General features: G+C 32.8%; 2 protein-coding genes and 1 long non-coding RNA gene across 14 annotated transcripts in view; 1 reads left to right on the plus strand and 2 right to left on the minus strand.

Annotated features, from left to right (window-relative positions):
- LOC127728718 (metallophosphoesterase MPPED2-like) overlaps positions 1-26,119 on the minus strand; it is a 154,221-nt gene that overhangs the window by 99,128 nt on the left and 28,974 nt on the right. Inside the window, exon 1 of one of the 2 annotated variants that reach the window (XM_052236364.1) lies at positions 9,095-9,197. The exons of the other annotated variant lie outside the window; for it this stretch is intronic. Within the exon in view, the coding sequence (XP_052092324.1) occupies positions 9,095-9,149 (55 nt within the window). The 5' untranslated portion in view covers positions 9,150-9,197. Of the gene's footprint in view, positions 1-9,094; positions 9,198-26,119 lie in introns of those variants that run through there. 2 annotated transcript variants of the gene reach the window in all.
- LOC127728746 (uncharacterized) lies at positions 6,287-8,867 on the plus strand. Its single transcript, XR_007994352.1, has 2 exons — positions 6,287-6,902; positions 8,785-8,867. It is a non-coding gene; the product is annotated as an uncharacterized LOC127728746 (long non-coding RNA).
- LOC127728714 (metallophosphoesterase MPPED2-like) overlaps positions 14,625-26,119 on the minus strand; it is an 89,434-nt gene continuing 77,939 nt past the window's right edge. For 4 of the 11 annotated variants that reach the window (XM_052236354.1, XM_052236356.1, XM_052236352.1 and 1 more), the window contains exon 7: positions 14,625-18,346. In XM_052236354.1, coding sequence (XP_052092314.1) covers positions 18,084-18,346 — 263 coding nt within the window. In that variant the 3' untranslated portion in view covers positions 14,625-18,083. Of the gene's footprint in view, positions 18,347-25,024; positions 25,099-26,119 lie in introns of those variants that run through there. The other 7 variants (XR_007994319.1, XR_007994320.1, XR_007994321.1 and 4 more) reach the window with 7 other exon arrangements.

A 26,119-nucleotide genomic window follows, 5' to 3' on the forward strand; every position in this document is an offset into this window, starting at 1 on the left:
TTCTTACAAAACAATCCTCTATTTATCCTAGGTGTTGCAGTATTGTTGATTATATTTATTTAAGGAATGACTGTAATATTTTTTCTGTCTATGAAGAAATAACTTCAAAAATGTGGTGCACACTGAATAACCCGCGTAGCGGGTTATTTTAAAGTGTGCACCACATTTTTTATGTTTTTTCTAATAGACTGAAAAAATATTACAGTCATTTCTTATAATTTAATTCTTAATTCCATTTTAAACCGGAGTGAATCATGAAAAAACGTTGATGACGTCAAGGTCACATGACAAAATTATGTCTATGAGCTGATAAACAAAACAACGTCAGCCAATCGGAAGACGCGTTACATCCAAAATTAAATTATATGTATATGTAATAAAGTGAATGCAACCCCCTTTTTGAAGGTAAGTAACAGTAAACAAACTTTATCACTTATCAGTAGTTTAGAATGGTTTAAAAAAAATTCTAATAGATGTTACATGCATTATGCCCTCCTCTCAAAAAGTTTGCATCTGTTTTAAAGTGGTTATTTAGCAATGTAATTTTTTCCCTCAGTATTAACATTAATTTGGAAGTAAGTTAAAGGATTTCAGTTAACCAAAATTATTTCACGCCTAATTTATATAAACAAATCCCACGTCGATATATAACATGTACAATCAAAAGACAAAATAAGGAAAAATATAGCGAATTTTTTAGAAGAATTATTATTGCATGAAATGTATAGTTTAAAATTTTTTGAGTTTTAGGTTCCCCTACCATTTTAGAAAATTGGGATTTCATTGCAGCTAGTCTATTAGATAACATTTTATAGTTTTGAATGTTTCTTCATCAGTTAACTAAAATCCTTATGTAGTTTATTTTTCCCTGTACTTTTGGCTAAGATTTCAAAGAACAATTGTATGAAATATTTAATCGCCGAAAATCTCTAAAGACAAGTCGTTTACATTTCCCAAATGGCAAAAGTCGTAGGAATATTGTTTGTCGGCAATACGTATTACAGTAGTCTAAGTTGGCGGCAATTTTAACTTAGAAGACGAAATTAACGTACCTTTTAAATTTGGAGGATTCTGATGATAGAAAGGTAATTATTTTTAACCATGATATTCTTTTTGTTTGAGATGAGTGTTAATAAATTGTGTATTCACATTTGAATTTCTTCCTTTTATATTATTCCGTTTTTCACATAATTGACCTTGTCAAGTATTAATGCACCAACAGGTGGTGTTTACACTTGTTATTTATATTAACCCGCCAGGGTTTCATGTTTTGCAATAAAGTTATTAATATACCATGTTATTTATGAATGAAATACTTGAAACCGGAAATCAAGAAGGTCTCACTAATAAGCGAAAAGAAGATTGTAGAGACAATAAGCGACAAGTAGAAAAAAGTTGGCGATAGGATGAATGAATTTGCGACAAGAGGATAAATTTAGAGACAAGAAAGTTTATATACTATTAAAATAATAAATTTAAAGAAAAGTCAATTAATTACAGTTGATTTTTTTCTGTTTTGTAAAGTTTTAAATTCTGTTGCATTTAGTAGCCATACGCACTTTATGACGCTTCTTGTCGCTTCTTGTCTCTAATGAGTGAGACCTTGTAAATATGTCAATTTTGCAGAGAATGACAGTAGAATGTGACATGGATATTAGACATAGAAAGATCGTGTGATCATAGTAAGTCACACAAAAATGTAGAAAACCCATTCATATATTACTGTATACAGGAACGGATGTCTGAAAAATGTATAAAATCAGCGAAAATCGATAAAGAGCAAATGTGAATTGGGAAATATATGCAGATAGAAGAATTCGATCTATACATTATCTTGATCATGAAATGAAGCAAGTGTCTGACTCTCAGGCACTTGTTTATATCCATGGGAAGATTTAGGAGCTCATAATATACGTTGATAGTGGATCTTCCCATGCATAAAAACAAGTACATGTGGTCCGACTTTGACATTTCAATGTTTATGACATTTTTTCTAAACCAGAACTTTTTTATTTCTGGGCCTATTATAAAAGAAAATCTTAATTTATGGCTAATTTTAAAGAAGGTATATCTTTCATTAAATGTAAAGACCAAGAATGTTTGACCAACCGTTTATTTATTCCAATCTTAGTATAGATCTCAAGTAACATCATGGACTTGGAGGGGGCTTGTCATTTACATTTACTAAAGGCAGGTCAATCAGACCTCACCTTTGATTGCAATAATAGTAAGGCATTGTCTGATTTGTGTCATTGTACCATAGAACTTAAATTGAACAAACTCAGTGTTCTCCACAGGGAAGCAAGTCAACAACTCACACTCATGATTACAAAGTCGTACCACGCCAACCAACTGATACCACTAAAAGTCAACTCAAATCAACATTAACTACTAAATTTTGGTATTCACAATATAATTCTGTCTGATAGACCTATCAGAGACCATGAGTCAACTTACAACAGAGGCAGACTAGAGCATACTATATTAAATGACATATACATTGTATGTATAAAATTGAATGAAAGAAATAAAATTTAACATAATTTTATCTCTCTGATTCTCAAACTGCTCATCTTTTTAATTTGTCGAAAATCAAAATTTGATCTGACCTTAAAATAAGAATATCCCATGATCCCATAATGATTTCGTTTCAATTTCATGGACAAAACTTGTGTAAATATGTTTTATCATGATTGTATGTCTATATAAACAATATCAATTTTTGTATTTGTTTTTATTTCAGCTAGATTCCAATTCTTGGCTTTAATATCCTAGAAGTGACAAGACATACATGTACAATATATGATACTATCTAGTAGCTGCATTGACTAGTTATCATAATAATTCCATGACCGCTATGAAACTTTATCCTTTTTGATGTTTTGTATATAGTTATACATGTATATCTACAGATATGATCAAAGTACATGTATCTATGAAAATTTTTACCAGGTCCAATAATATGACGACTAGTCAGACAAATTTTCGTTCAGAATTCTAACAGGAATTTTTACAAAATTGCCAGGGGTTACAACACATTAATATAATTTGTCATGGAGTTTACTGTAACGGTCCAGCTATTTTTAGAGGCTGTCTAATGATAATATTAGAACTATGACATGTCTGTGCAACTGTTACTATAAAATGTGGGAGATATATGTACATCGTATTATTGCACACTATCAATATATATACAAGTAGTAACCCAGGTATCAGCTAAATAAAGATAGTTTGAATACATAATGATGATACAATGTGCAGATACATGAAATATGTTTTATAAAGTATGTAAGAAATGAAGAATATAAACATATTAAACAAAGACAGACAAAATATTTGTATGAAATTTGATGTATATGTAATAGGTTGGACACTTAGAAGTACAATAATGTAAAGGAAAATTAAAAGCATTTCTAGCCCAACAACATAATCTTTTTGTGTAATATGATCCATGCATGCATGATAAACAATAAAATTACCACACGTCAGATTGTTCCCAGTATTATTAAATCAGTTTTTGAACGGAGTGACACCTGCTGATCTAACTAAAAATGCTGATGTGGCATATGAAAACTCTTAGAACATATTGGAATTAAACTATATACCACTGTGGAAAACCTTAATTCTGATGATATTATTCCTGCATAAGAAAAATTCATTCACCAGTGTATTGAGAAGTTGATAGAAGTAAGCATCTGTATGTCACATACAGCCTGTAACAATGTGCAAAACCCATACTGCATAGTATAAAGCTGTAAATGGCCTTGAAATGACAAATGTAAAACAATTCAAACAAGAAAACCAGCGTCCTGATTTATGTACAAATCAATAATGAAAAATAAATATGATATACAGCAACAAATGACAACCACTGAATGATTTGGACAGACACACACGTAATCTGGCAGGGTTAAACATGTTTACTGACGCCAGACCTTCCCCTTACCTGGGACAGTGTACATACATCTTCTGAGACATTCAATCATCGAAAGGATACATATTTTAAAGTAATTTAAAAATGAATAATAAACGTTTGAAAAAAAAAATGGTATATTGTTAGAGAAAAGTGTGTAGGATTGTGGAAATCAGTACAGCACATGACAAAAAAAATCTGAAACATGAGATATAACAAGCTGTGATAAACAATTTAAGCAACACTGCCACAGTTTTCATCATGTTTTTGATTAACTGCCTATAGCGCTTACAGTGCTTTGATTTTACATCTGTACTGCCTACTGGCGACTCAGTCCTGAGTGTAAATGGTCATTCAGTATGTTAAGAAAAAGACCAAAATTTACAAGGCCTATCTGGCCTAATTGATTTCTAAAATATATTTCATTGTACATGTTCAACATTTATCATTCATTTGTTTATTTCTTAATTTGTGTGAATTAACAGTAAATGTTAATTACTACACTTTCATACCATATCAAAACTGCCTTACTGTATTGGTATCACTTATATTTGTATCCATATAACAAAAAAAAAAACTGAAAAGAGAATACTTTTGCAATACTTTTTCATATTGAATACTAAAACTTTTTAGATATTTAGACATATTAAGTAGAAGTTCATAATATCCACTTGACATTTTTTCATATGACTTCTGTAGTTAGTTATGAGTCTTTGAAGCTTGCTCACAAAGGTTCTTTTGTTGATATCATTTTCATACTGGTCAAAACTTTTTTTTGCTTTGACCAGCTTTGGAGTAGATATTTTCAAAGAATTAATAAAAAATAACACAGAAATTCACTTTCTAGCTCATCTAGCCCCAATCATCATGTAAGGCATTGTCATTACTAAAAACTAGGGATGTCAACGAGTACTCGAGTATCGCTCGGTAGTACAGAGTATCGAATACCAAAATGATACTCGACTAATCGGTTTCCTGTAAGAATGTTGTTGCCTTCTTAAAGAAATAATATTTTTATTAAGAGCACCTCCCGGGAAATTAAATATTAATCATAATTAATAAAAATTACGTTTCGAATGTTTGCGTTTAATTGTCATTTAAAATTCCTCCAAACATAGGTGGACTATGAATAAGAGCACCTTTCCAAGACTTACACTTTTAGCGTAGCGTGTCTGAGTCATTAAACTACCTCTGTACCGTCAGAGCAAATATTTTCATCAGCAGGACTTTTAATTACGTAACGAAGTTGACAATCGACTCGTCACAGAAAAAGCTGACAAGATAATATTACTTAATAAGAACAATTTTGTTGCACCCTGTATCGACCCTCAGAAAATGGTTAAAGGCATCCGTAAGTTCTAATCATCACCCTTTGCTGATCATTAAATGTGTTTTTTTTAGGATTCCTAATTACTATTGTTTGAGTAATCTTTTTTTCTATAGATGTTTATTAATTAATTGATTAGATCATTGCCAGCTTACATAACTAGTATATGGTATAAACGTCCTAGGACTATTATCTAGTCCTGGGTAATAAAATTGAGGGTTTACGTCCATAAGACAACGTCCCACAATACGTAAAATGGGTGTAATTTTGTGTTTCCATTTTGTAGATGTTTTTTCGAGCGAATACTCAAGTATCGCTCGGTAAATCCAACGAGTACTCGATTAGTAAATCTTCACCGAGTTGACCTCCCCTTCTAAAAACCATTAAATGTCTTCTAATCTGAGAAACAATTTCCACATTTAACCGAAATCTTTAACTTATGATACTGACGATCCACCACAAAGTAATATAAATAGAACCATACAAATAGTAAGCAAATACATGTTCTCAGATACCATCTCCCATCAGCCCATATAAAAAAATCACATTAAGAAAAAAATGAACGACTTTAACCTATTATGTGTTCTTCTCCTAGCTACAAAATGTATCCAAAATCAAAGCTATGGAACATATTCTATCATAATCATTTGGTTATTAATGCAAATAGTATCTCTTCAATGCCCGTGTTGAGCATAAAAAACTAAATATTAATTAAACAACACCCCTAATGCTCATGTTGGTTGTCATTGTGCAACACAGTTAATACATAGAAAACATAAAACATAGAACTCCTTTTGTCATATAAAACACTGTCAAACATCCAATCATGCTATCCACACTGATCTGTGTCCACAATGGTTCATTCAACAAAATTTGTTTTACTTAGAGTTATTTTAAAAAATGATAAATATGATTCACTGACAACTATCCCTCTTACCACAACCACTTACAGAGTGATAATGTAACATCCTCTGTCATATTTGTTTTTAAAGTGGTAATTGATTCAAGTGTAAATGAAATGTACTCAAATGGGCTTTGCATTTTGCAATGTGTAACACTATAAATGACAGTTGCTTTACATTTTGCATTTCGAAGAAACTATAAGATACTAAAAGTGCAATCAAATCCCAAACGGACTAAAAACAGACAAAGCCTTTGCCAAAAGAATAAGGAATAAGAGAAGTAGTTAGTCAACAAAACTCAATGACGAGTTACATTTAACCTACTAAATATCAGTGATCAACACACAGGTTGTCAGTTCATGCTCGACCTTCCAGTTATAAATAATTTTCAGTGATCAATTATTTACCAAGAAAGAAGGATGTGGTTGTATTTATTATTGTACTTATAAATATATTATATCCATATAAGGGCACGGATATTTCGTAACGGTCAACCAAGCTATACAGACGACCTTTAAATTTGGGAGTGAGGACATCTAACCGCTAGTTCAGCATCTTCTTTGAAGGCATGAACAAAGAATCAAGAAAATACTAACAGGAAAGCACAATCTCTGAACCGTGTTATCAATTAAGAGAAAATAATTTGTATATGCAAATTCTGTTGGCATAGAAGATACGCATAATGCGAAAAATGAAGTTTCTATTCTATCATCAAGTTGAGTTATGTTCCAGCGCTCATCCCCATTATCTGTAGGCCAAGGTATGAACATGTCAAACCATATATTTACAAAATTTTAGCCGACTTACAATTCATCTTGTTTCCTTGAAAAGTAATTGTAAGGTTTTTATAATAACCAGTAAATTGAACTTCTGTTATCAATTTTTTTACAGACTCTTCAGTGATTGGTTTTAATTTTTCAAATCTTGTTTATAATAAAGCATTGTGCATGTATAAAAACACGCATATATTTTAAATGTCCATTTATTTTTTAAAACTCTGACGTAAGTTATTTTTGTATGTGTAAACTTGTTAACTTCCCTGTGTAACCATTACAATGGATTGGATCAATGTAAAACATAACGACTCGAGTGTACATCAGGAACATACAGACATAATTAAAAGTGGGAATTACTAAAAAAGATGTATGCTCGATACCAAATGGAACATACCATGAAAGGTCTCAATATGAAAATTAGAGGATGTAGTATGATTGTCAATGAGACAACTATCTACCATGCAGTCCCAATTGACGTAGATGTAAGCAAATATCGATCATCGTAATAACAATTTTCTATGAGGAAACTGGAACCTTATTTTCTTACAAGATTAACTGATATTTATATTGGAAGAGACATTAATTGTCGAAATGCACATCTGGTGCAGTAAAAGTGGTCTTGTTAATGGTATTTATACTACAACTGGGTCGATACGATGATGGTTGACTTTAAGTCCCTTACGAGCGTATCGCCAGCCCAGTAGTCAGTAGACTGAAAATACGGATTATTTATATTTTGATGTTTTAAAATTTCGCAATAGTGTTAGATTAAGAGATGAATCTACCTCATGCATAACTCTCATTACTGGTCAGAGTTTGGAGTTCTTTTTTTTTTTGTCAGCTGTTAATATAAACAAGAAGATATGGTATGAGAGCCAATGAGACAACTCTCCATCCAAGTCACAATGTATAAGAGCAAAGCAATTATAGGTCAAAGTACGGCCTTCCACATGGAGCCTTGGCTCACACCGAACAGCAAGCTATAAAGGGCCCCAAAATGACTAGTGTAAAACAATTCAAACAGGAAAACCAACGTTCTATATAAACAAGAAGATGTGGCAATGAGACAACTCTCCATCCAAGTCATAATGTATAAGAGGTAAGCAATTATAAGTCAAAGTACGGCCTTCAACACGGAGCCTTGGCTCACACCGAACAGCAAGCTATAAAGGGCCCCAAAATGACTAGTGAAAAACAATTCAAACAGGAAAACCAACGTTCTATATAAAGAAGAAGATGTGGTATGAGTGCCAATGAGACAACTCTCCATCCAAGTCACAATGTATAAGAGGTAAGCAATTATAAGTCAAAGTACGGCCTTCAACACGGAGCCTTGGCTCACACCGAACAACAAGCTATAAAGGGCCCCTAAATGACTAATGTAAAACAATTCAAGCAGGAAAACCAACGGTCTAATCTATTTAAAAAACGAGAATAAGAAACACTTATGAACTACACCAATATACGACAACCACTGAAGAACTGGCTCATGGCTCTTGTTTGTACATGTATTATGTTTTGGCTTCGGGCATCCATGAAAGGCATTTGATGTCGAAATGCACTTCTGGTGCAGTAGAATTGGTACCATTAATGTTATTGTACATTATAATTGTAGTCCTTTCAAGAATACGTTGTTGATGGTAGATTTTTGATATTTTCTGTCAAATTTATTCATAATTTGTATAGACGCGGATTATTTAGAAATTGAAAAGTTACTTTTTTGTGGTTGAAGACCGCATGTTGACCTCTTAATGTCTTTGTTTCTTGTGTTGCTGGGTTTCTTTCTTGTTGACGCACACCTTGTTATTCATATGTTATTTATGATAAATCACAAAATCGCACAAGTTTACCTGGTTTTATTTTCAGATCACCATCCAGAACGATACGAAAAAGCTAACCAAAAAAGGGCATAATGAAGCCAAATGGCATACACCATCAAATCCGGGGTATATTGTCTATTTCACTTATACTTCTATCTTATTACCGCTGTCCAGCTGTCCCGTAATAGAATATAGAAACTGTTATTAAAATGGTATTTTTAACGTATAATTCTTCAATGGACACCATTTATGATTATCATATATTTTTAATGACAGTTTATTTGATGGAGAAAAAAAACCCCAGAAAATTCAAAGTGAACTACATATCATGCTCTTAAGAATTAAACTTATCCTACCTTTGTCTTCATCTTTTGTTTTAGATGAAAATAAATCCGAACAACAGTGAAACATAGTAATTTAAGTATGAAATAAAAAAAAAAAGATAACCAAAATTTAATTATGAAAATAGACAATATAAGTGTTACTTTCCTGTGGTTTGAAAGATAAGTGCATTTAACTATTACTTCCTTACGGGTTATCAGTGAAATGAAAATTTTAACTCATCTAAAAAATTAAGTCTTATTATATTACCAATGCATAGTTTCAATTATTCAAGGCCATGTGCTTTAAAAGCCTTTAACTGTTGCGATATTGCATTTTATGCAGATGCAAGGGGTACGATTCATCTAGTATCTGTTACTACTTTATTTACATCGTTAACATAGCAACATTACTCAACAAAATCATTTTTAATTGGATTTCCATTTTCCAATTTTTTTTAACAAACAAGTTATTTTTAGGAATACAACAAAAATCCTTCAACATCAAATAACATTTAATGCTTATAAAAAGAAAGACAATTTATGCCACTGGACACCAAGCAAACAACAAACAATCCATGTACAAAGTGTTGTTTTCTTTCATCAAACAAAGGCTATCAATGAATATTTCAGAAAAAAATTGTACTTGATCTGTGGTTTGTGGTAATAAGCATTGTGTATAAGTTTCATAATATTTGGTTGAGGCAATCTAAAGTTAGAGAACAGAAGGGAAAAATTCAGCAATTTTTCCATTTGTAAAGAGGCATTACTCTAGAACGGTTAAAGTGACGGCACCAAAATTCAAACTTGATCGATGTTTTGTGGTAATAAGCATTGTGTATAAGTTTCATACCATTTGGTTGAGGCAAACTAAAGTAAGATAACGGAAACGAAAAATTCAGCAATTTTTCCATTTGTAAAGGGGCATAACTCTAGAACGGTAAAAGTGACGCCACCAAAATTCAAACTTGATCTGTGTTTTGTGGTAATAAGCATTGTGTATAAGTTTCATAACATTTGGTTGAGGCAACCTAAAGTTAGAAAAACGGAAACCATTTTTGGGACGTACATACGTATGTACAGACGGACAAGGGTAAAACTTAATGCCCCTTCCTCTACGGCGGGGGCATAAAAAACCTTTTTAGAAAGATTGAAACTTTTAATTCCAATTCTTTCTTATAACATCACCACAGAAATCATGATATTATAAAAGCCTTTAGCCACTACATCTTCATACACTGAAATATGGTCCAAAATAATTCCCATGTATATGTCAATATGCATAAATGAACTGTGAAAAATTTGTGTTATATCTTTAGAGTTGTTATATTCAAGTATGTATGGCAATTGACTTGTAAGTATGGTCATTGGTCTTAATTAAATTAAGTGCAATGAATGACATCTATGATGAAAAAAAAATAAAATCAAAGGTGGAGTTTAAATCAGAAACTCCTCCAATGTCATATCCTTCTCAACTGATTTACATACCAAACTTTCGATCACATCTATGATCAAGTTTCAGTTAAATTGTAATGAGATTACTTCTTGTCTTTTTCAATTTACAGCTATGATAAATCACATTTTAAATGACTCCTGACTTTCATAATCATTTGCTTGTAATTACTACTTATTACACAACTCAGTAAGTATGACATAAATATGTTTAAAGATCAATGACAGTGAGGTCAAGGTCAGGTGAATCCTGTCAGACAGACATGTAAACCTTACAATTATTCCATACACCAAATATAGTTGACCTATTGCTTATGGTAATTGAAAAACAGATCAAAACACAAAAAAATAACTTTGACGAATGAACCATGAAAATGAATTCAAGGTCAGATGATACCTGCCAGACAAACATGTACACCTTACAATAATTTCATACACCAACTTTAATTGACATATTGCTTATAGTACTTGATAAAAAGGACCAAAACACAAATACTTAACATTTACCAATTAACCATGAAAATGAGGTCAAGGTCAGATAAAACCTGCCAGACTGACATGTATACCTTACAATCATTCCATACACCAAATATAGTTGATCTATTGCTCATAGTATTTGAAAAACATACCAAAACACAAAAACTTAACATTATTCAATGAACCATGAAAATGAGGTCAGGTCAGATTAAACCTGACAGATTGACATGTACCCTTAAAATAATTCAAAATACCACATAACGTTGACCTTCTGCTTATAGTATCTGAGAAACAGACCTAATCATGTAAATTTAACATTGATCACTGATCCATGAAATGATGTCGAGGTCAGGTGAACCATGTATGACGGAAGTGTAGATTCTTGCAGGGAACCGAAATATTGTTATCCTATTACTCATGATAAGTAAGAAATCCACATGACAAAAAACCATATTTTTTTTTCAAGCAGTCGATAAACCATGAAAATGAGATCAAGGACAAAATTTTCGTATAAGTTATTATACTCTTAATTTCTCAATTGTAGTTAAGATCAATATTAAATGTTTTAGTCCAAAATTGAAGACTTTGTAAGCCATTAATAATGAAAATATATGAACTTCCAACTTAAAATGATAAAAAATATGCATGCAAGTCATTACTTGGACGTTCATTTATTAAAAGTTTAATTTCAGATTTAAGGAAAATTGGAATTCTCTCATTTTAAGAGGAATCTTTATTTGATAATTTCCTCTTTTTGAAAAAAAAAATATAAACTTAAAATAATGTACTGACTTTGATAGATATTAAGCTCATTTTATCTACAGTAACGGAAAAAATGTGGATCTTTCTCTACAATGTCACAAATGCATCTAGTTTTATAACATAATCAGTTTTTTCACCACTATACTTCATGGAAGACAAAATTAAGGTATGAAATTATGAAACAAGCATTCCAATCTTTCCATCAGTGATTACAATCACATTGATTTTTAGTTGAGATCTAATACTAAACACTGGATAACAAATTAAAAATAAAATGCTCCGCTTGACACAACATTCAATTTTGATACAGCTCTGAATTTGGATTGGTAATAAATATTTAACACAGCATAGGTTTCTGACACAGAATAAATGTGGTCTTAGAACTTAAAATTTGAAATTCAACATTTACCCATCATGGTCCAATATCTAAAATCTAAAAACATGGTTAGATTCAGCATATCAAAGAACCCCAAGAATTTAATTTTTGATGAAATCAAACAAAGTTTTATTTTGGACCTCAATGGGCCCAAAATTTTAAATAAATTGCTTCGCCGAGCGCAGCTGGATCGACCGCAGAGGTCCAACCCTGAACAGTTGGGGCAAAAATGGACGCAATATTCGCACTTGATACAGGTCTGAATTTGGATTGTTTCTGACACAGTATAACTGTAGTCAAAGAACTTAGAATAGGTTATATGATTTGAATTTATATTCAATTTTTTGCTTTTGTGCAATACACTTTGCTGTTGCAAATTGACCCCCCTCCCCCCCCCCAAAAAAAAAAAAAAATTTACCACCCCTTTTTTTTTGCTTTTGTGCAATACACTATGCTGTTCCGTGTTACCCCCAACACCCACCTCCAATTTTTTTTTTGCAAAAAAAAATAATATTTGAAGAATTTTTCTTTTTAATTTCTGAAATCTGAAATGAGAAAAAATTGACCTTCCACAATTTTGTTCAACCCCCCCCCCCCCCCCCCCCCCCCCCCCCCTTTTCCCCAAAAAAATTCTTTCCCTCAAGATATGGTCATAATCTCAATTCAAATTTCCAATGGAGTTTGCAACCATGATTAACCATTTAAATTTACCATAGTGCTAACTTAATCTATTTTATAATAGAATTTAAAATGTGGTACCAAATCTTTGATATGGATTTTTTTGTAAAAAAAAAGATGCAACATTTGCAGATATTTTTACTGGTCTTCCTTTATAAATATGTATTTCTTTAAACATAATTTAAAAGCAGTGTAAGGGAGGTAATCAAAACGTTGTATTTGGATTACCTCCCTTACACTGCTTTTAAATTGTCTTAATTGTTCATTAACCATTACTTTATACATAATTTAAAAGCAGTGTAAGGTAGGTAATTCAAATGATGTATTTGAATTACCTCCCTTACACTGCTTTAAATTATGTTTTGTACTCAGGTATTTGTCCATTAACCAGGACACTCTTGTTTTCCCCCCTTATTTGCCCCTAATTTCTAAACGGTTTGAGCCATAACCCTCACAAGCAAATCCTAACCATCCCTTTGTGGTATGGAAACTTGTGGTATAATTTCAGAGAGATCCATACACCGTTCCACAAGTTATTGTCTGGAAACTAGAAAAATGCTTATTTTTTGGCCCCTAATTCCTTTACTGTTGGCACCATAACCCCCAAAATCAATCCCAACCTTTTTTTGTGATATTGAACCTTATCGTAAAATTTCATAGAGATCCATTTACTTAAACTAAAGTTATTGTGCGAAAACCAATGTGTCTTCGGACGACGACGACGACAATGACGCCAATGTCATACCAATATACGACCGCAAAAATTGTTTGCAGTCGTATAAAAACAGCTAGATTCAGCATAAATCAAGGACCCCATATATTCAATTTTTGATGAAATCAAACAAAGTTTTACTTTGGACCTCAATTCGGAAACTTGTAAAAAGGGCCCAAAATCAAAAATATAAATACATGTTTAGATACAGCATATCAAATAACCCCAAGAAATCAATTCTTGTTAAATTCAAACTAAGCTTAATTTTGGACCCTTTGAACCATAATGGGGACCAATTTGTAAACCGGGCCCAAAATCACAAATCTAAATACAAGGTTAGATTCAGCATATCAAAGAACCCCAATAATTCAATTTTTGGCGAAACCTCATTGTGGACCAATTTAAAAACGGACCCAAAATCTTAATACACGGTTAGATTCAGCATATTAAAGAACCCCAAAAATTCAAGACTTTGAATTAAACCCCATTGAAATTGTTCAAGAAATAAGCAATTTATACAAAGTATTAGAAAAGTATTGTTTTTGGCCCCTTTTTCCTAAACAGTTAGGGCCATAACCCCCAAAATCAATCCAAACCTACCTTGTTTGGTATGGAGCCTTGACGTACAATTTCATAGAGATCCATAGACATATACTCAATTTATTGTCAGGAAACAAGATAATCCTTGTTTTTGGACCCTTTTTGACCCCTAATTCCTATATGGTTTGGGCCTAAATCAATACCTACCATTCTTTTGAGGTATGGAACCTTCTAGTACAATTTCATAGAGATCCATACACTTATACACAAGTAATTGTCCTGAAACAAGAAAAATGCCTGTTTTTGGCCCCTTTTTGGCCACTAATTCTTAAACAGTTTGGACAATAACTTCCAAAATCAATCTCAACCTCCCTTTTGTGGTATGGAACCTTGCGGTACAATTTCATAGCGATCCATCCACTTATACTCAAATTATTGTCTGGTAACCAAATGTCTTTGGATGACGACAACGACATACCATTATACGACTGCAAATATTTTGCAGTCGTATAAAAAGGGCTCCGTTTCAGGTTTTTTGCTCTTTCAATGCCTGCAATGAAGAAACAAGATGCAATTTTACATTTATTAAGAATTTAATATCACAGAAAAGATAACGAAAGACATGGTACACTGCTATACAAATACAGTTAATGGTCATGATTTAATACAGCAGAGGCTGATTCTGACTTCATAAAGCCTCAGTTATAATTGAACATAATTTTAAATCATAAATTCCAATACAGTTATGCCTTTTTGTCCTGTACACTTCCAGTATCGGTACAATCAAATAAAAAGCTCTGCCAATTAATAAGTGCAGACATATTACATATATTTTTAATATCATATACTATTGATATACAGAAAATTGTGTATAAGTTTTATAATATTTGGTCGAGGCAAACTAAAGTTAGAGAACGGAAACAAAAAATTCAGCAATTTTTATGTTTATAAAGGGGCATAACTCATGAACAGTAAAAGTGACGTCATCCAATTTCGAAACTTGATCTGTGTTTTGTGGTAATAAGCATTGTGTATAAGTTTTATAACATTTGGTTTGAGGCAAACTAAAGTTAGAGAACAGAAACCAATTTCAGGACGTACAGAAACATAATATAGGAACAGAAATAAGTAAATAAGAAGAATATGTGTCCATATGATACCTTGCCCCACACCCACTATTACATGTATATATTTAGTGAACCACAAAATATCAGTCAAAACTCTATTTTTGAATACATATCTAAGTGTTAACATCAAAATTAACTAGTGTATTAAGTTTTTTAAGTTGATTTGACCACATTTTCATGATAAACCTCTTAAACCAAACTTTAACCTGAAATAGGACAATTGAAGAGATGGAGTTATAGATACACAGACCAAGACATATAACGCCCCCTTCCTCCTATCATTGTAGTCTGAACATAAAAATAGCAATACATTGTTGACATTGCAAGCACAGAACAGTTCTTTTTTACAAAGATATAGGAAGATGTGGTATGAGTGCCAATGAGACAACTCTCCGTCCAAGTTACAATTTATAAAAATAAACCATTATAGGTCAAGGTACGGCCTTCAACACGGAGCATTGGCTCACACCGAACAGCAAGCTATAAAGGGCCCCAAAAAATTACTAGTGTAAAACCATTCAAACGGAAAAACCAACGGTCTAATCTATATAAAAACGAGAAACGAGAAACACGTATGAACTACATAAACAGAAGACAACTACTGTAATCAGATTCCTGACTTAGGACAGGTACAAACATTTGCAGCGGGATTAAACGTTTTAATGGTACCAAACCTTCTCCCTTTTCTGAAACAATAGTATAACATCACAACATAGAAAAACACACTATAAAATATCAATTGGAAGGCTTAACTCAATCAAAAAACGTAAATTAACACACAATGAACAATAAAGAAGATTATAGATCATTTAACCTTTGGATAACTATAGACCAATCTATTAAATGTTGCAATTAGTTTCACATTAGTACCATTTTCTGGATAATCAACAGGAAAGTCATACATACTAACAGGATGTTTATTGGAACTAAACAAGACAGATTATAAACTCTATGGCTTATTGTGCTTATTTTTTCTTGGACCTTGAAAACTACAAATTAAAAAAAAAAAACAATAAGAAATGAAATTTATCAAAACTGTGGTTGTAAGTCTTGTCTCTTAATAAATGTTAATATTTACAAAATGATGAGGTATGGAGGCAAACAAAAAATATTCACAACTAAACATGTCTGAATTGAGTTACGATAACAAATCATGCTTTTATTTATATATCATATAATATATCTAGCTTAAGTTATTTCAATTTTATTTTAGGTAAAAAAACAAAACAACAAAGGGCAACATAAAGTTCAGAATTTTGGAACCTAAGCCATTAACACACAACTCTTTTCAGCTTATAAACTAAATTGCAATTTCAACATATGAAGGTCAAGTAAGCAAACTGAAAAATCACTACTAAAATGGAAAAAAAAAAAGAAAAAAACTTTGTATCACAAAAATTTCAATATTGTCCCCTTTGAATATTTTTAGTTCATAAACTCTAATAGTTACAGCATTGTTCATTACTGACTGCATGTATCAATTTTCATAATCATAAAAATTACCAAAACTTATACCTGCAGCCATTGAAAAACCTCAATATTGCATTTATTGTGTGACAACAATTTTTTTGGCGACATTTTTGCGAAAGAGATTATTGTCTGTGCACAATGGCAATAGTTTTTTCATAACAACAGAAAATAATTACCACAATAACATAATTACCACAATAACATAATTACAATCTATAAGATCAAATTCATTCTTTAACTTTTTTCACATCAAAAGATTAAAGTAATCAGACTCATTGAGAAACCATTTAACATCAAATGAATGGATAAGGAAAAGAAACCTCAAAGTTTTCTCATATTGTTCCTACAAACTATGATTTTACTTATAAAATGAAGTCTAGTTCATTACCAACCAGCTTAACTTTTTAGCATGCTGCTGCTGTCTGACAATTTAGACATTTTATCATATTTTGGAACAAAGAAAACTATATTTTTGCTTCCTAAAGTTGAATGTCATGTTTTTTTAAAGTTCTTTTCAACAGTTGTATTTCAATTATGTAGAAAAACAAGGGTTTCAATAATAAAAATCATTTTTGCATTTGTTAAGATCATTGAAATCAGAAGTTATTCAAGCAACAGTTTTATAATGAAAGACCAACAATTGCTTTGTATAATTCTACAGGAGGGAAGAGTTGCTGTAAAAATTTATTTCAGAACTTTGCTGAGCAGACTTTTTGTTCAAAATGAAACCTGCAAAATTACATAATACAATATTAGAAAAAATGCATTAAAATTACATAACTCTTGTAAAATTTGTGCAGTTCATTGGACTACAATTCAAATTAATAAAACATAAGTACACACAGTAATAAGGCAGAGGTGTATATTTATTGTTGAGAGCAAGTTTTAGTATCCTCTTAGTCCTGTTTCTATGAAAGCTCTTATAAAAGTCTTGTATAAATATGAGCTTTCATCATGACCATAAAATATTCATAGGGTATTGCTTTCAAGAATTAAAACTGTGATTCTTTAATACTGGAAATATAATCAAGGCTGATAATAGTGCAGAAAAACTTAAGTATATTATCCTCCCCAAAGGTGCTTCAAATTGGCATGCATATGCAATTATCAAAATGTTTCCCTATAGATGTGTCATAGAAATAGAACCGTTTTAGTGGTTTAAATTGTGAATTACTGCTTTTTTACTATTTTAAAAATGTATATCTGACTATTCGGTCATCCTTTTAAATGACCAAAGTATATTATTGACAACAAAAAGTTTAAACTTTAAAACCAAATTCATATTTTGCACTTTTAATAAAAATAAAAGTTTCATTTTTTTCTCTGTAGAAAAAGATTTTAATGTTCTCCCTCTTAATAGCATATCTATTTGATTTTCCTATTAATCTTGTCTCCATAAGTTTACCAATAACTGTTCTGCAAATAACATAACTAGGTTGAACTAAGCACACAAAGTTTTACAGGTTCCTCTTCATCCTCTTTAAATTCCACTAAATCATCATCTGAAACTGTCTCTGTTTTTCTGTTATCTTGTGTGCCATACTGTGTAACAGTCAAATCTATTACTTCCTGTTTAGAATGACCTTCAGGAATGGGAAAGTCAAATACTATTGGTGGATTGTCAGGTCTATAATGTGATGTACAAGTGGAGGCGTTGATGTATGTGGTATATCCGTCTGAGGTTACACCATATCCTTTAACAAAAAGAGGAATAACTCTATTTACACAAAATAAAACTTAGCTTCTTCATTTTCAAGTTCATTTATATCATGTGTTAAAATAACACAATTCACATAAAAAATCAAAGACTCAAAAAAAGACCTAAAATTACTAAATCAAGAAATAAACCTTTTCAGTATAAAAATATGAAGATGTGGTATGATTGCCAATGAGACAAATCTCGACCAGAGACCAAATGACATAGAAGTTAACAACTTTGGGTCACTGTACCGCCTTCAACAATGAAAGTCTTTTCAAAACTTTATCATTTTGATATTTATTTTTGTTGAAGGACATAATTGTATTATTATACTGACTTTTAAGAGACTTTTGCTGTACATTATTTTCTATGTCTAAATCAGAACTGTGACCAAATCTTGCTGCTTAACTGCTAATTTGTTTATAAGACTACAAATTGTTATTTTTTGGTTGTGCAAAAGTATGCTAAATTCTAAAGGGCTATATTTACTACATGCATATTCCCATACTGTTCTTTTGACTATGCACAGTTTGTCATGGCACTGACATGATTTGTAACATACTTTTTAAAAATGTCCTGTTAGTAGAAACTAAGAATTTACTAAGAATCTCAGGTTCCAACTCCCTCTGGCAAAATTGACCTTAGCTGAATTTGGCTAACCTTCTTAGTTCACTTTTGGGCATCTAGCTCCTAATTTCTATATGTTTATACATCCCGAGCTTTCAAATGTTTGAGTTTGAGAGGTCCTGATGAAGGACAATCATATTATGGTCTTCATGAAAGTACAGCAAGATGACCTTTATAGGATAGAAAATGTCATCCAGTATAATTGACATACTAAATATAGTGGTTATGTACAAGGTACCAAGATAGGAATACACATGCAAAAACATTATATCCCATGGAATATTAGTGAACAGAACTCCCTTTTCAATTCCAACAAGACATTGTATGTAAGACTCAGATTGACGTCCAGTCTCTAATCGACGTCCATTCCTTAAATCGAAGTCCAAATCTGACGTCACAATAAAAGATTCCAAATCGACAGTCAATTTGATACCCCTCTAATCGACGTCTTTTTTGTTGTTCTCTAATCGACTTCTAATTTTTTACTTCTCTGATCGAGTCCTTTTTATGGATTTGCCTCAATGACGCATAACTTTATTAAATGACCAATGTATACAGGTTATAATATCAATTTTGAAATTTAAGAGATTATACAACTAGAGGCTCTCAAGAGCCTGTGTCGCTCACCTGATTTTACTTTGGTTTTCGAAATCATGTAAAAATAGATTAAAATCATAACAGATACCCTTATAATGATTGAGGCCAAATTTGGTTTAATATTGGCCCCGTAATTTAATAAAAAAAATCCTGGTGGCCATCTTGAACAGTAAATTGGCAACAAAGTAGCAACACTTCATCAGCACCTCATAAGGAACATTTATGCCATGTTTGGTTTCATTCCATTCAGTACACCTCTAGAAGAAGCATTTGTATGTATTTCCCATAGGGTCTTATGTTAAACTAAGTCCCCTGCTGGCGACCATCTTGGATGATGGTTAGGTTAAAAAGTAACAACACTTGGTCAGCACCTCAGTAGGAACATAATGCTATGTTTGGTTTCATTCTATTCAGTGGTTCTCTAGAAGAAAACATTTGTATGTTTTTCCCATAGGGTCCTATGTTAAACTAACTTCCCCCTTGGCATCCATCTTGTTTGATGGATTTGCTACAAAGTAACAACACTTGGTCAGCACCTCAAAAGAAACATTCATACCATGTTTGGTTTCAATCAATTAAGCAGTTTTCTAGAAGTAGACTTTTGTATGTATTTCACATTTAGGGTCCGTTGTTAAATTTAGTTCCCCACTGGCAGCCATTTCGGAGGATTGATTGGCTACAAAGTAACAACACTTGGTCAGCACCTCATAAGGAACATTGATGCCATGTTTGGTTTCATTCCATTCAGAGGTTCTCTAAAACAAGACATACGTATGTATTGTCTATAGGATCCTATCTTAAACGAAGTCCCCCGCCGGGGGCCATCTTGGATGATGGATAGGCTTCAAAGTACGACACTTGGGCAACACCTCATAAGGAACTTTCATGCCATTTTTGGTGTCATTCCATTCAGTGGTTCTCTAAAAGAAGACATTTGTAAGTATTGTCCATAGGGTCCTATGTTAAACGAAGTCCTCGCTGGCGGCCATCTTTGATGATGGATCGGCTTCAAAGTAACAACATCAGGTCAAAACCTCATAAGGAATATTCATGCCATGTTTGGTTTCATTCCATTCAGTGGTTCTCTAAAAGAAAACATTTGTATGTATTGTCAATAGGGTCCTATTTTAAACGAAGTCCCCCGCTGGCGGCCATCTTGGATGATGGTTCGGCTTCAAAATAACAACACTAGGTCAGCACCTCATAAGGAACATTCATGCCATGTTTGGTTTCATTCCATTCAGTGGTTCTCTAAAAGAAGACATTTGTATGTATTTCCCATAGGGTCCTATGTTAAACTAAGTTCCCCACTGGCGGCCATCTTGGATGATGGATCTGCTTCAAAGTAACAACACTTGGTCAGCTCCTCATAAGGAACATTCATGCCATGTTTGGTTTCATTCCATTCAGTGGTTTTGTAGAAGAAGTTCAAAATGTAAAAAGTTAATGATGACGACGGACGCCAAGTGATGAGAAAAGCTCACTTGGCCCTTCGGGCCAGGTGAGCTAAAAATAAACCGGTAGATATGGTATGACTGCCAATGGGAAAACTATCCACTAGAGTTCAATTAGGTGGATGTAAGCAATTATAAGGCAACCGTATGGCTTTCAACAATGATAATAAATATGACTGGGCGCAGCTTGATACAACTGCAGAGGTCGAACCCTAAACAGTTGGGGCAAGTATGGACACAACATTCAAGCTTGATACAGCACTGAATTTGGATTGTGATTAAATATTTGACACAGCATAGGTTTCTGAAACAGAATGAATGTGGTCTAAGAACTTAATTTTGTTTTAATTTACCTATTCAAACCATATCATTATTATTTGCTTTTATATATAAATCAGAAATAATCAATTAAAAATGGAAAATTTTAAAGAAAAAAAAGGGGGAAAAAAATCCCCCCCCCCCCCCCACAAAAATTTTCTGAACCCCCTTATTATTTATCACCCCAAACTCAATCCCAGCCTTCCCTTTGTGGTATGGTACCTTGCAGTACAATTTCAGAGAGATCCATACACTTGAACACAAGTTATTGTCTGGAAACTAGAAAAATGCTTGTTTATTGGCCCCTTTTTGGCCTCAAATTCCTAAATGTTTAGGGCAATTACCCCCAAACTCAAACCCAGCTTTCCCTTTGTGATATGGAACCTTGCAGTACAATTTCATAAAGATCCATACACTTACACACAAGTTTTGTCCGGAAACTAGAAAAATGCTTGTTTTTTCCCCTTTTTGGCCCCTAATTCATACAATTTTGAGGCAATTACCTCCAAAATCAATCCCAGTCTTCCCTTTGTGGTATGGTACCTTGCTGTACAATTTCAGAGAGATCCGTACACTTGAACACAAGTTAAACTCTGGAAACAAGAAAAATGCTTATTTTTGGCCCCTTTTTGGCCCCTTATTCCTAAACGTTTTGGGCAATTACCCCCAAACTCACATCCAGCTTTCCCTTTGTGATATGGAACCTTGTAGTACAATTTCATAAAGATCCATACACTTACACACAAGTTATTGTCCGGAAACTAGAAAAATGCTTGTTTTTTGCCCCTTTTTGGCCCCTAATTCCTAAAATTTTGAGGCAACTCCCTCCAAAATTAATCCCAGCCTTCCATTTGTGGTATGGTACCTTGCAGTACAATTTCAGAGAGATCCATACACTAACACACGAGTTATTGTCATGAAACTAGAAAAATGCTTGTTTTTTGCCCCTTTTTTGGCCCCTAATTCCTAAAATTTTAAAGCAATTACCCCCAAACTCAATCCCAGCATTCCCTTTGTGATATGTAACCTTGTGGTACAATGTCAGAGAGATCCATACACTAACACACAAGTTATGTCTGGAAGTTTTTTTGTTGCCCCTAATTCCTTTACTGTTGATACCATAACCCCCAAAATCAATCTCAACCTTCCTGTTGTGGTACTGAACCTTATGGTAAAATTTCATAGAGATCCATTCACTTAAACTAGAGTTAGAGTGCGAAAACTAATGTGTCTTCGGACGACGACTACAACGTCATACCAATATACGACAATTTTGCGGTCGTATAAAAACGCATACAGTAAAGTCAGCTACATGTATAAAAGGCCACGACATGAAAAATGTAAACAATTCAAACTAGAAAACTAAAGGTCTTATTTATAACAAAACAATTCCATGACAGACATAAACCAACAACAACACTGGACTACAGGCACATAAAGAATTTGGCGAGGTTAAACATGTTTGTGAGCGCTTAACCCTCCCCTATCCTCGAACAGTGGTTTAACAGCACAGCATAAAAACATAATGCCAATTTCTTTTGTATATGTTTCACTCCAGGAGTAAAACTCAGAAATTTGTTGAAAAATATCTTACATAGTCCGAATTATAATACTCTCAAAACAGTTGGCTGTACTTCTTTATTTTGTCCATTGTTGAAGACTGAATGTTGCCCTCTATATGTCGTTTGGTTTTCTTTGTCGTTGGGTTGTTTTCTCATTGACGTATATATACTCACATGGCATTTATCAATATGAATATGAATGACAATCGACAATGTAGATTGATTGGATTAGTTTCTATCAAGATAAATATTGATGTCAGTTGTTTTCTTGTTGTCATTTATTGATGTTAGTCCTTTTATTTCGCTTTAGTTGATTCTTTGGGAAGATATGTAACTGACTGTGTTGTTACTTCTCATATGTCTACTAAGTCATTACGATTTGTAAATGTATAAAGACAATAAGTTACTTAAAATAGCTTTACATAAAGACAAAACGAAACAGATGATATAAATACAGATCAATCTAATAACAATAATGCTGCCTCGGATAGAAATCGACCTTATACAAATGAATATCAATACATCTGTTACCTATTTCAGGTTGAAAAAATCTCTATGGAAGTCTGTAACTCCTTGAAAATTGGGTTGTTATAAAAAAAACAAACAGACCAAAATTCATCTTTTATTTCTTATTTGAATGTTCCAAAACCAATCAAAGTCTTATACATCTACATGTATATGTGCAGTAATTTATTATTTATTGATATTGGACATCGATTAGAGTAACTTCAATCGATCGGACGTCGTTTTGACAATACCTGATGTCACATATGCATTGGACATCGATTAGAGGATCAAAATATTGGACACCGATTTGTGAATGTGAAGTCAGATTTGGACGTCGATTTGAGGACCGGACGTCGATCTGAGTCTTACATATATATGTCAATGAAACCCCCCTGCACTCCCCCCCCCCCCAAAAAAAAATATAGTCTGTTAACACAGAGATATGTCTCGCCTATATGTTATTTTGATAATGCAAATGTTGAAATTAAAATAGCAATACTTTAACATGTAAGTTATGCAAATATTCAAAGTCAATGAACCATGACTGAAGGTACAAGGCTAAACAATCTCCATGGAAATGAGATGTGCCAATGCTAATACAACTGCAAACCAAATACCATTGACTTTTCAAAAGTCGTTCTCTTTAATTAACAAACCTAAACACAAACATTAACTTGTAAACTATGTAAAAGTTTCAAAGTCAATGAACCATAATTAGGGGGTGGGGTTATATGATCTCCATGGAAATGAAACTTGCAAATGCCAATACATTTGCATACCAAATATCATTGACTTAAAATGAGGGGTTGATCTTAAACTGACCTAATCACAAACTAATACATGTAAACTAAGCAAAAGTTTCAAAGTCAAACGACCATGACCTAATCACAAACTAATACATGAAAACTAAGCAAAAGTTTCAAAGTCAATAGACCATGAATGAGGGGGCGTGGCCAAATAATCTCGATGGAAATGAGATATGCCAATGCTTATACAACTGCATATCAAATATCATTGACCTACCACTAGTGGTTTACCATGAACTAGACCTAATCACAAACTAATACATTGTTGACGCTGCCGCCTCCACCGCCGGAAACAGCATACCTATGTCTCGCTTTTTGACTACGTCAAGACGAGACAAAAAGTGAAAAGCTGGCACTGTCAACTTATGCTCCCAAAACTAATAATTTATTGAGATAAAACATTTTTATTTGAAGAGTTCAAAATACAAGAATTCTTGGAGGGATGAAAAACTTAACTATTTTCGGTAATTTTCACCTGCATAAACGAGTTAACATTAATAATGAAGATAGATACCATCCAATAATCAGGTTAAAAACAAAACTATTTGAATAACAGTGACCTTGATTTTTGACCTGTTGACCCAAAAATCAATAGGCTTCCCCATCTTTCCTATATATATATATTCCATCTGCATAAGCTCCATTCTAATCAAGCAAGGGTAACTCAAACTACTGTAAACCAGTTTTCCAATCTTTTTATTTTTAGTAACAGTGACCTAGACCATTGACCAAAACATCAATGGGCTTTCCCTCTTTCTCTATATCTTCCATCTTTATAAGTTTTATTCCAATAAAGCAAGGGAAACTCAAATTACCATCAGGAAACAATTTTTCCATCTCTTTCTATTTTAAGTTGCTGTGACCTTGACCATAGACCTGTCGGTAAAAAAAGTCAATAGGCTTTCCCCCTTTCCCTATATCACCCATCTTAATAAGTTTCATTCCAATAAAGCAACGGAAACTCAAATTACCATCTGGAAACATTTTTTCCATTTCTTTCTAATTTTCGTTACTGACGTTGACCTTGGACCTGTCGATAAAAAAATGCTCCGCCTGGAGCAGCTGGATACGACCGCAGAGGTCGAACTCTGAACAGTTAGGGCAAGTATGGACACAATATTCAAGCTTGATACAGCTCTGAATTTGGATAGTGATTAAATATTTGACACATTATAGATTTCTGACACAGAATAAATGTGGTCAGATAACTTAAAAATTTGAAATGGGACCTTTAATCTACTTAATGGTCCAATATCCAAAATCTAATTCCATGGTAAAAAAAAACATGAATTCAAACAAAGTTTAATTTTGAACCCTTTGGACCTTAATATGGACTTATTTGAAAACAGGGCCCAAAATTAAACATCTTAATGCACAGTTAGATTCAGCATATCATAGAACCACCAGAATTCAGTTTTTGATGAAAACAAACAAAGTCTAATTTTGGACCCTTTGGACCTCAATGTAGACCTATTTAAAAGTGTCCAAATATCCAATATAGTAATACATGGTAAAAACCTCAAACAATTCAAGACTTTAAATTAATCCTCATTGAAATTGGTTAAAAGATTTGTATTTATTTTCAATTGAAAATTTCTTGCTATTGTGCAATACTTTGCTGTTGCGTTATACATAGTAAATCTGTTTACAAACTAAATATAATAATTTACACACCCTGTTTGGTGTGTATCTCCTGCCATATCAATATTTGCTGTTTCTTTATATAGATCAGAAATAATTTTATGTTAGAACCAGCTTAGCCAGTATTTGAAAAGTGTTGTTTTTGGCCCTATTTGGCCTCTAGTTTCTTAATGATTAAAGCCACAACCCACAAAATCGACCCCAGCCTTCTGTGTGTGGTATGGAACCTTGTGGTACAATTTCATAGATATCCATT

This window comes from Mytilus californianus, unplaced genomic scaffold (genome assembly GCF_021869535.1).
Source record: "Mytilus californianus isolate M0D057914Y unplaced genomic scaffold, xbMytCali1.0.p SCAF_2, whole genome shotgun sequence".
Classification (NCBI taxonomy): Eukaryota; Metazoa; Mollusca; class Bivalvia; order Mytilida; family Mytilidae; genus Mytilus; species Mytilus californianus.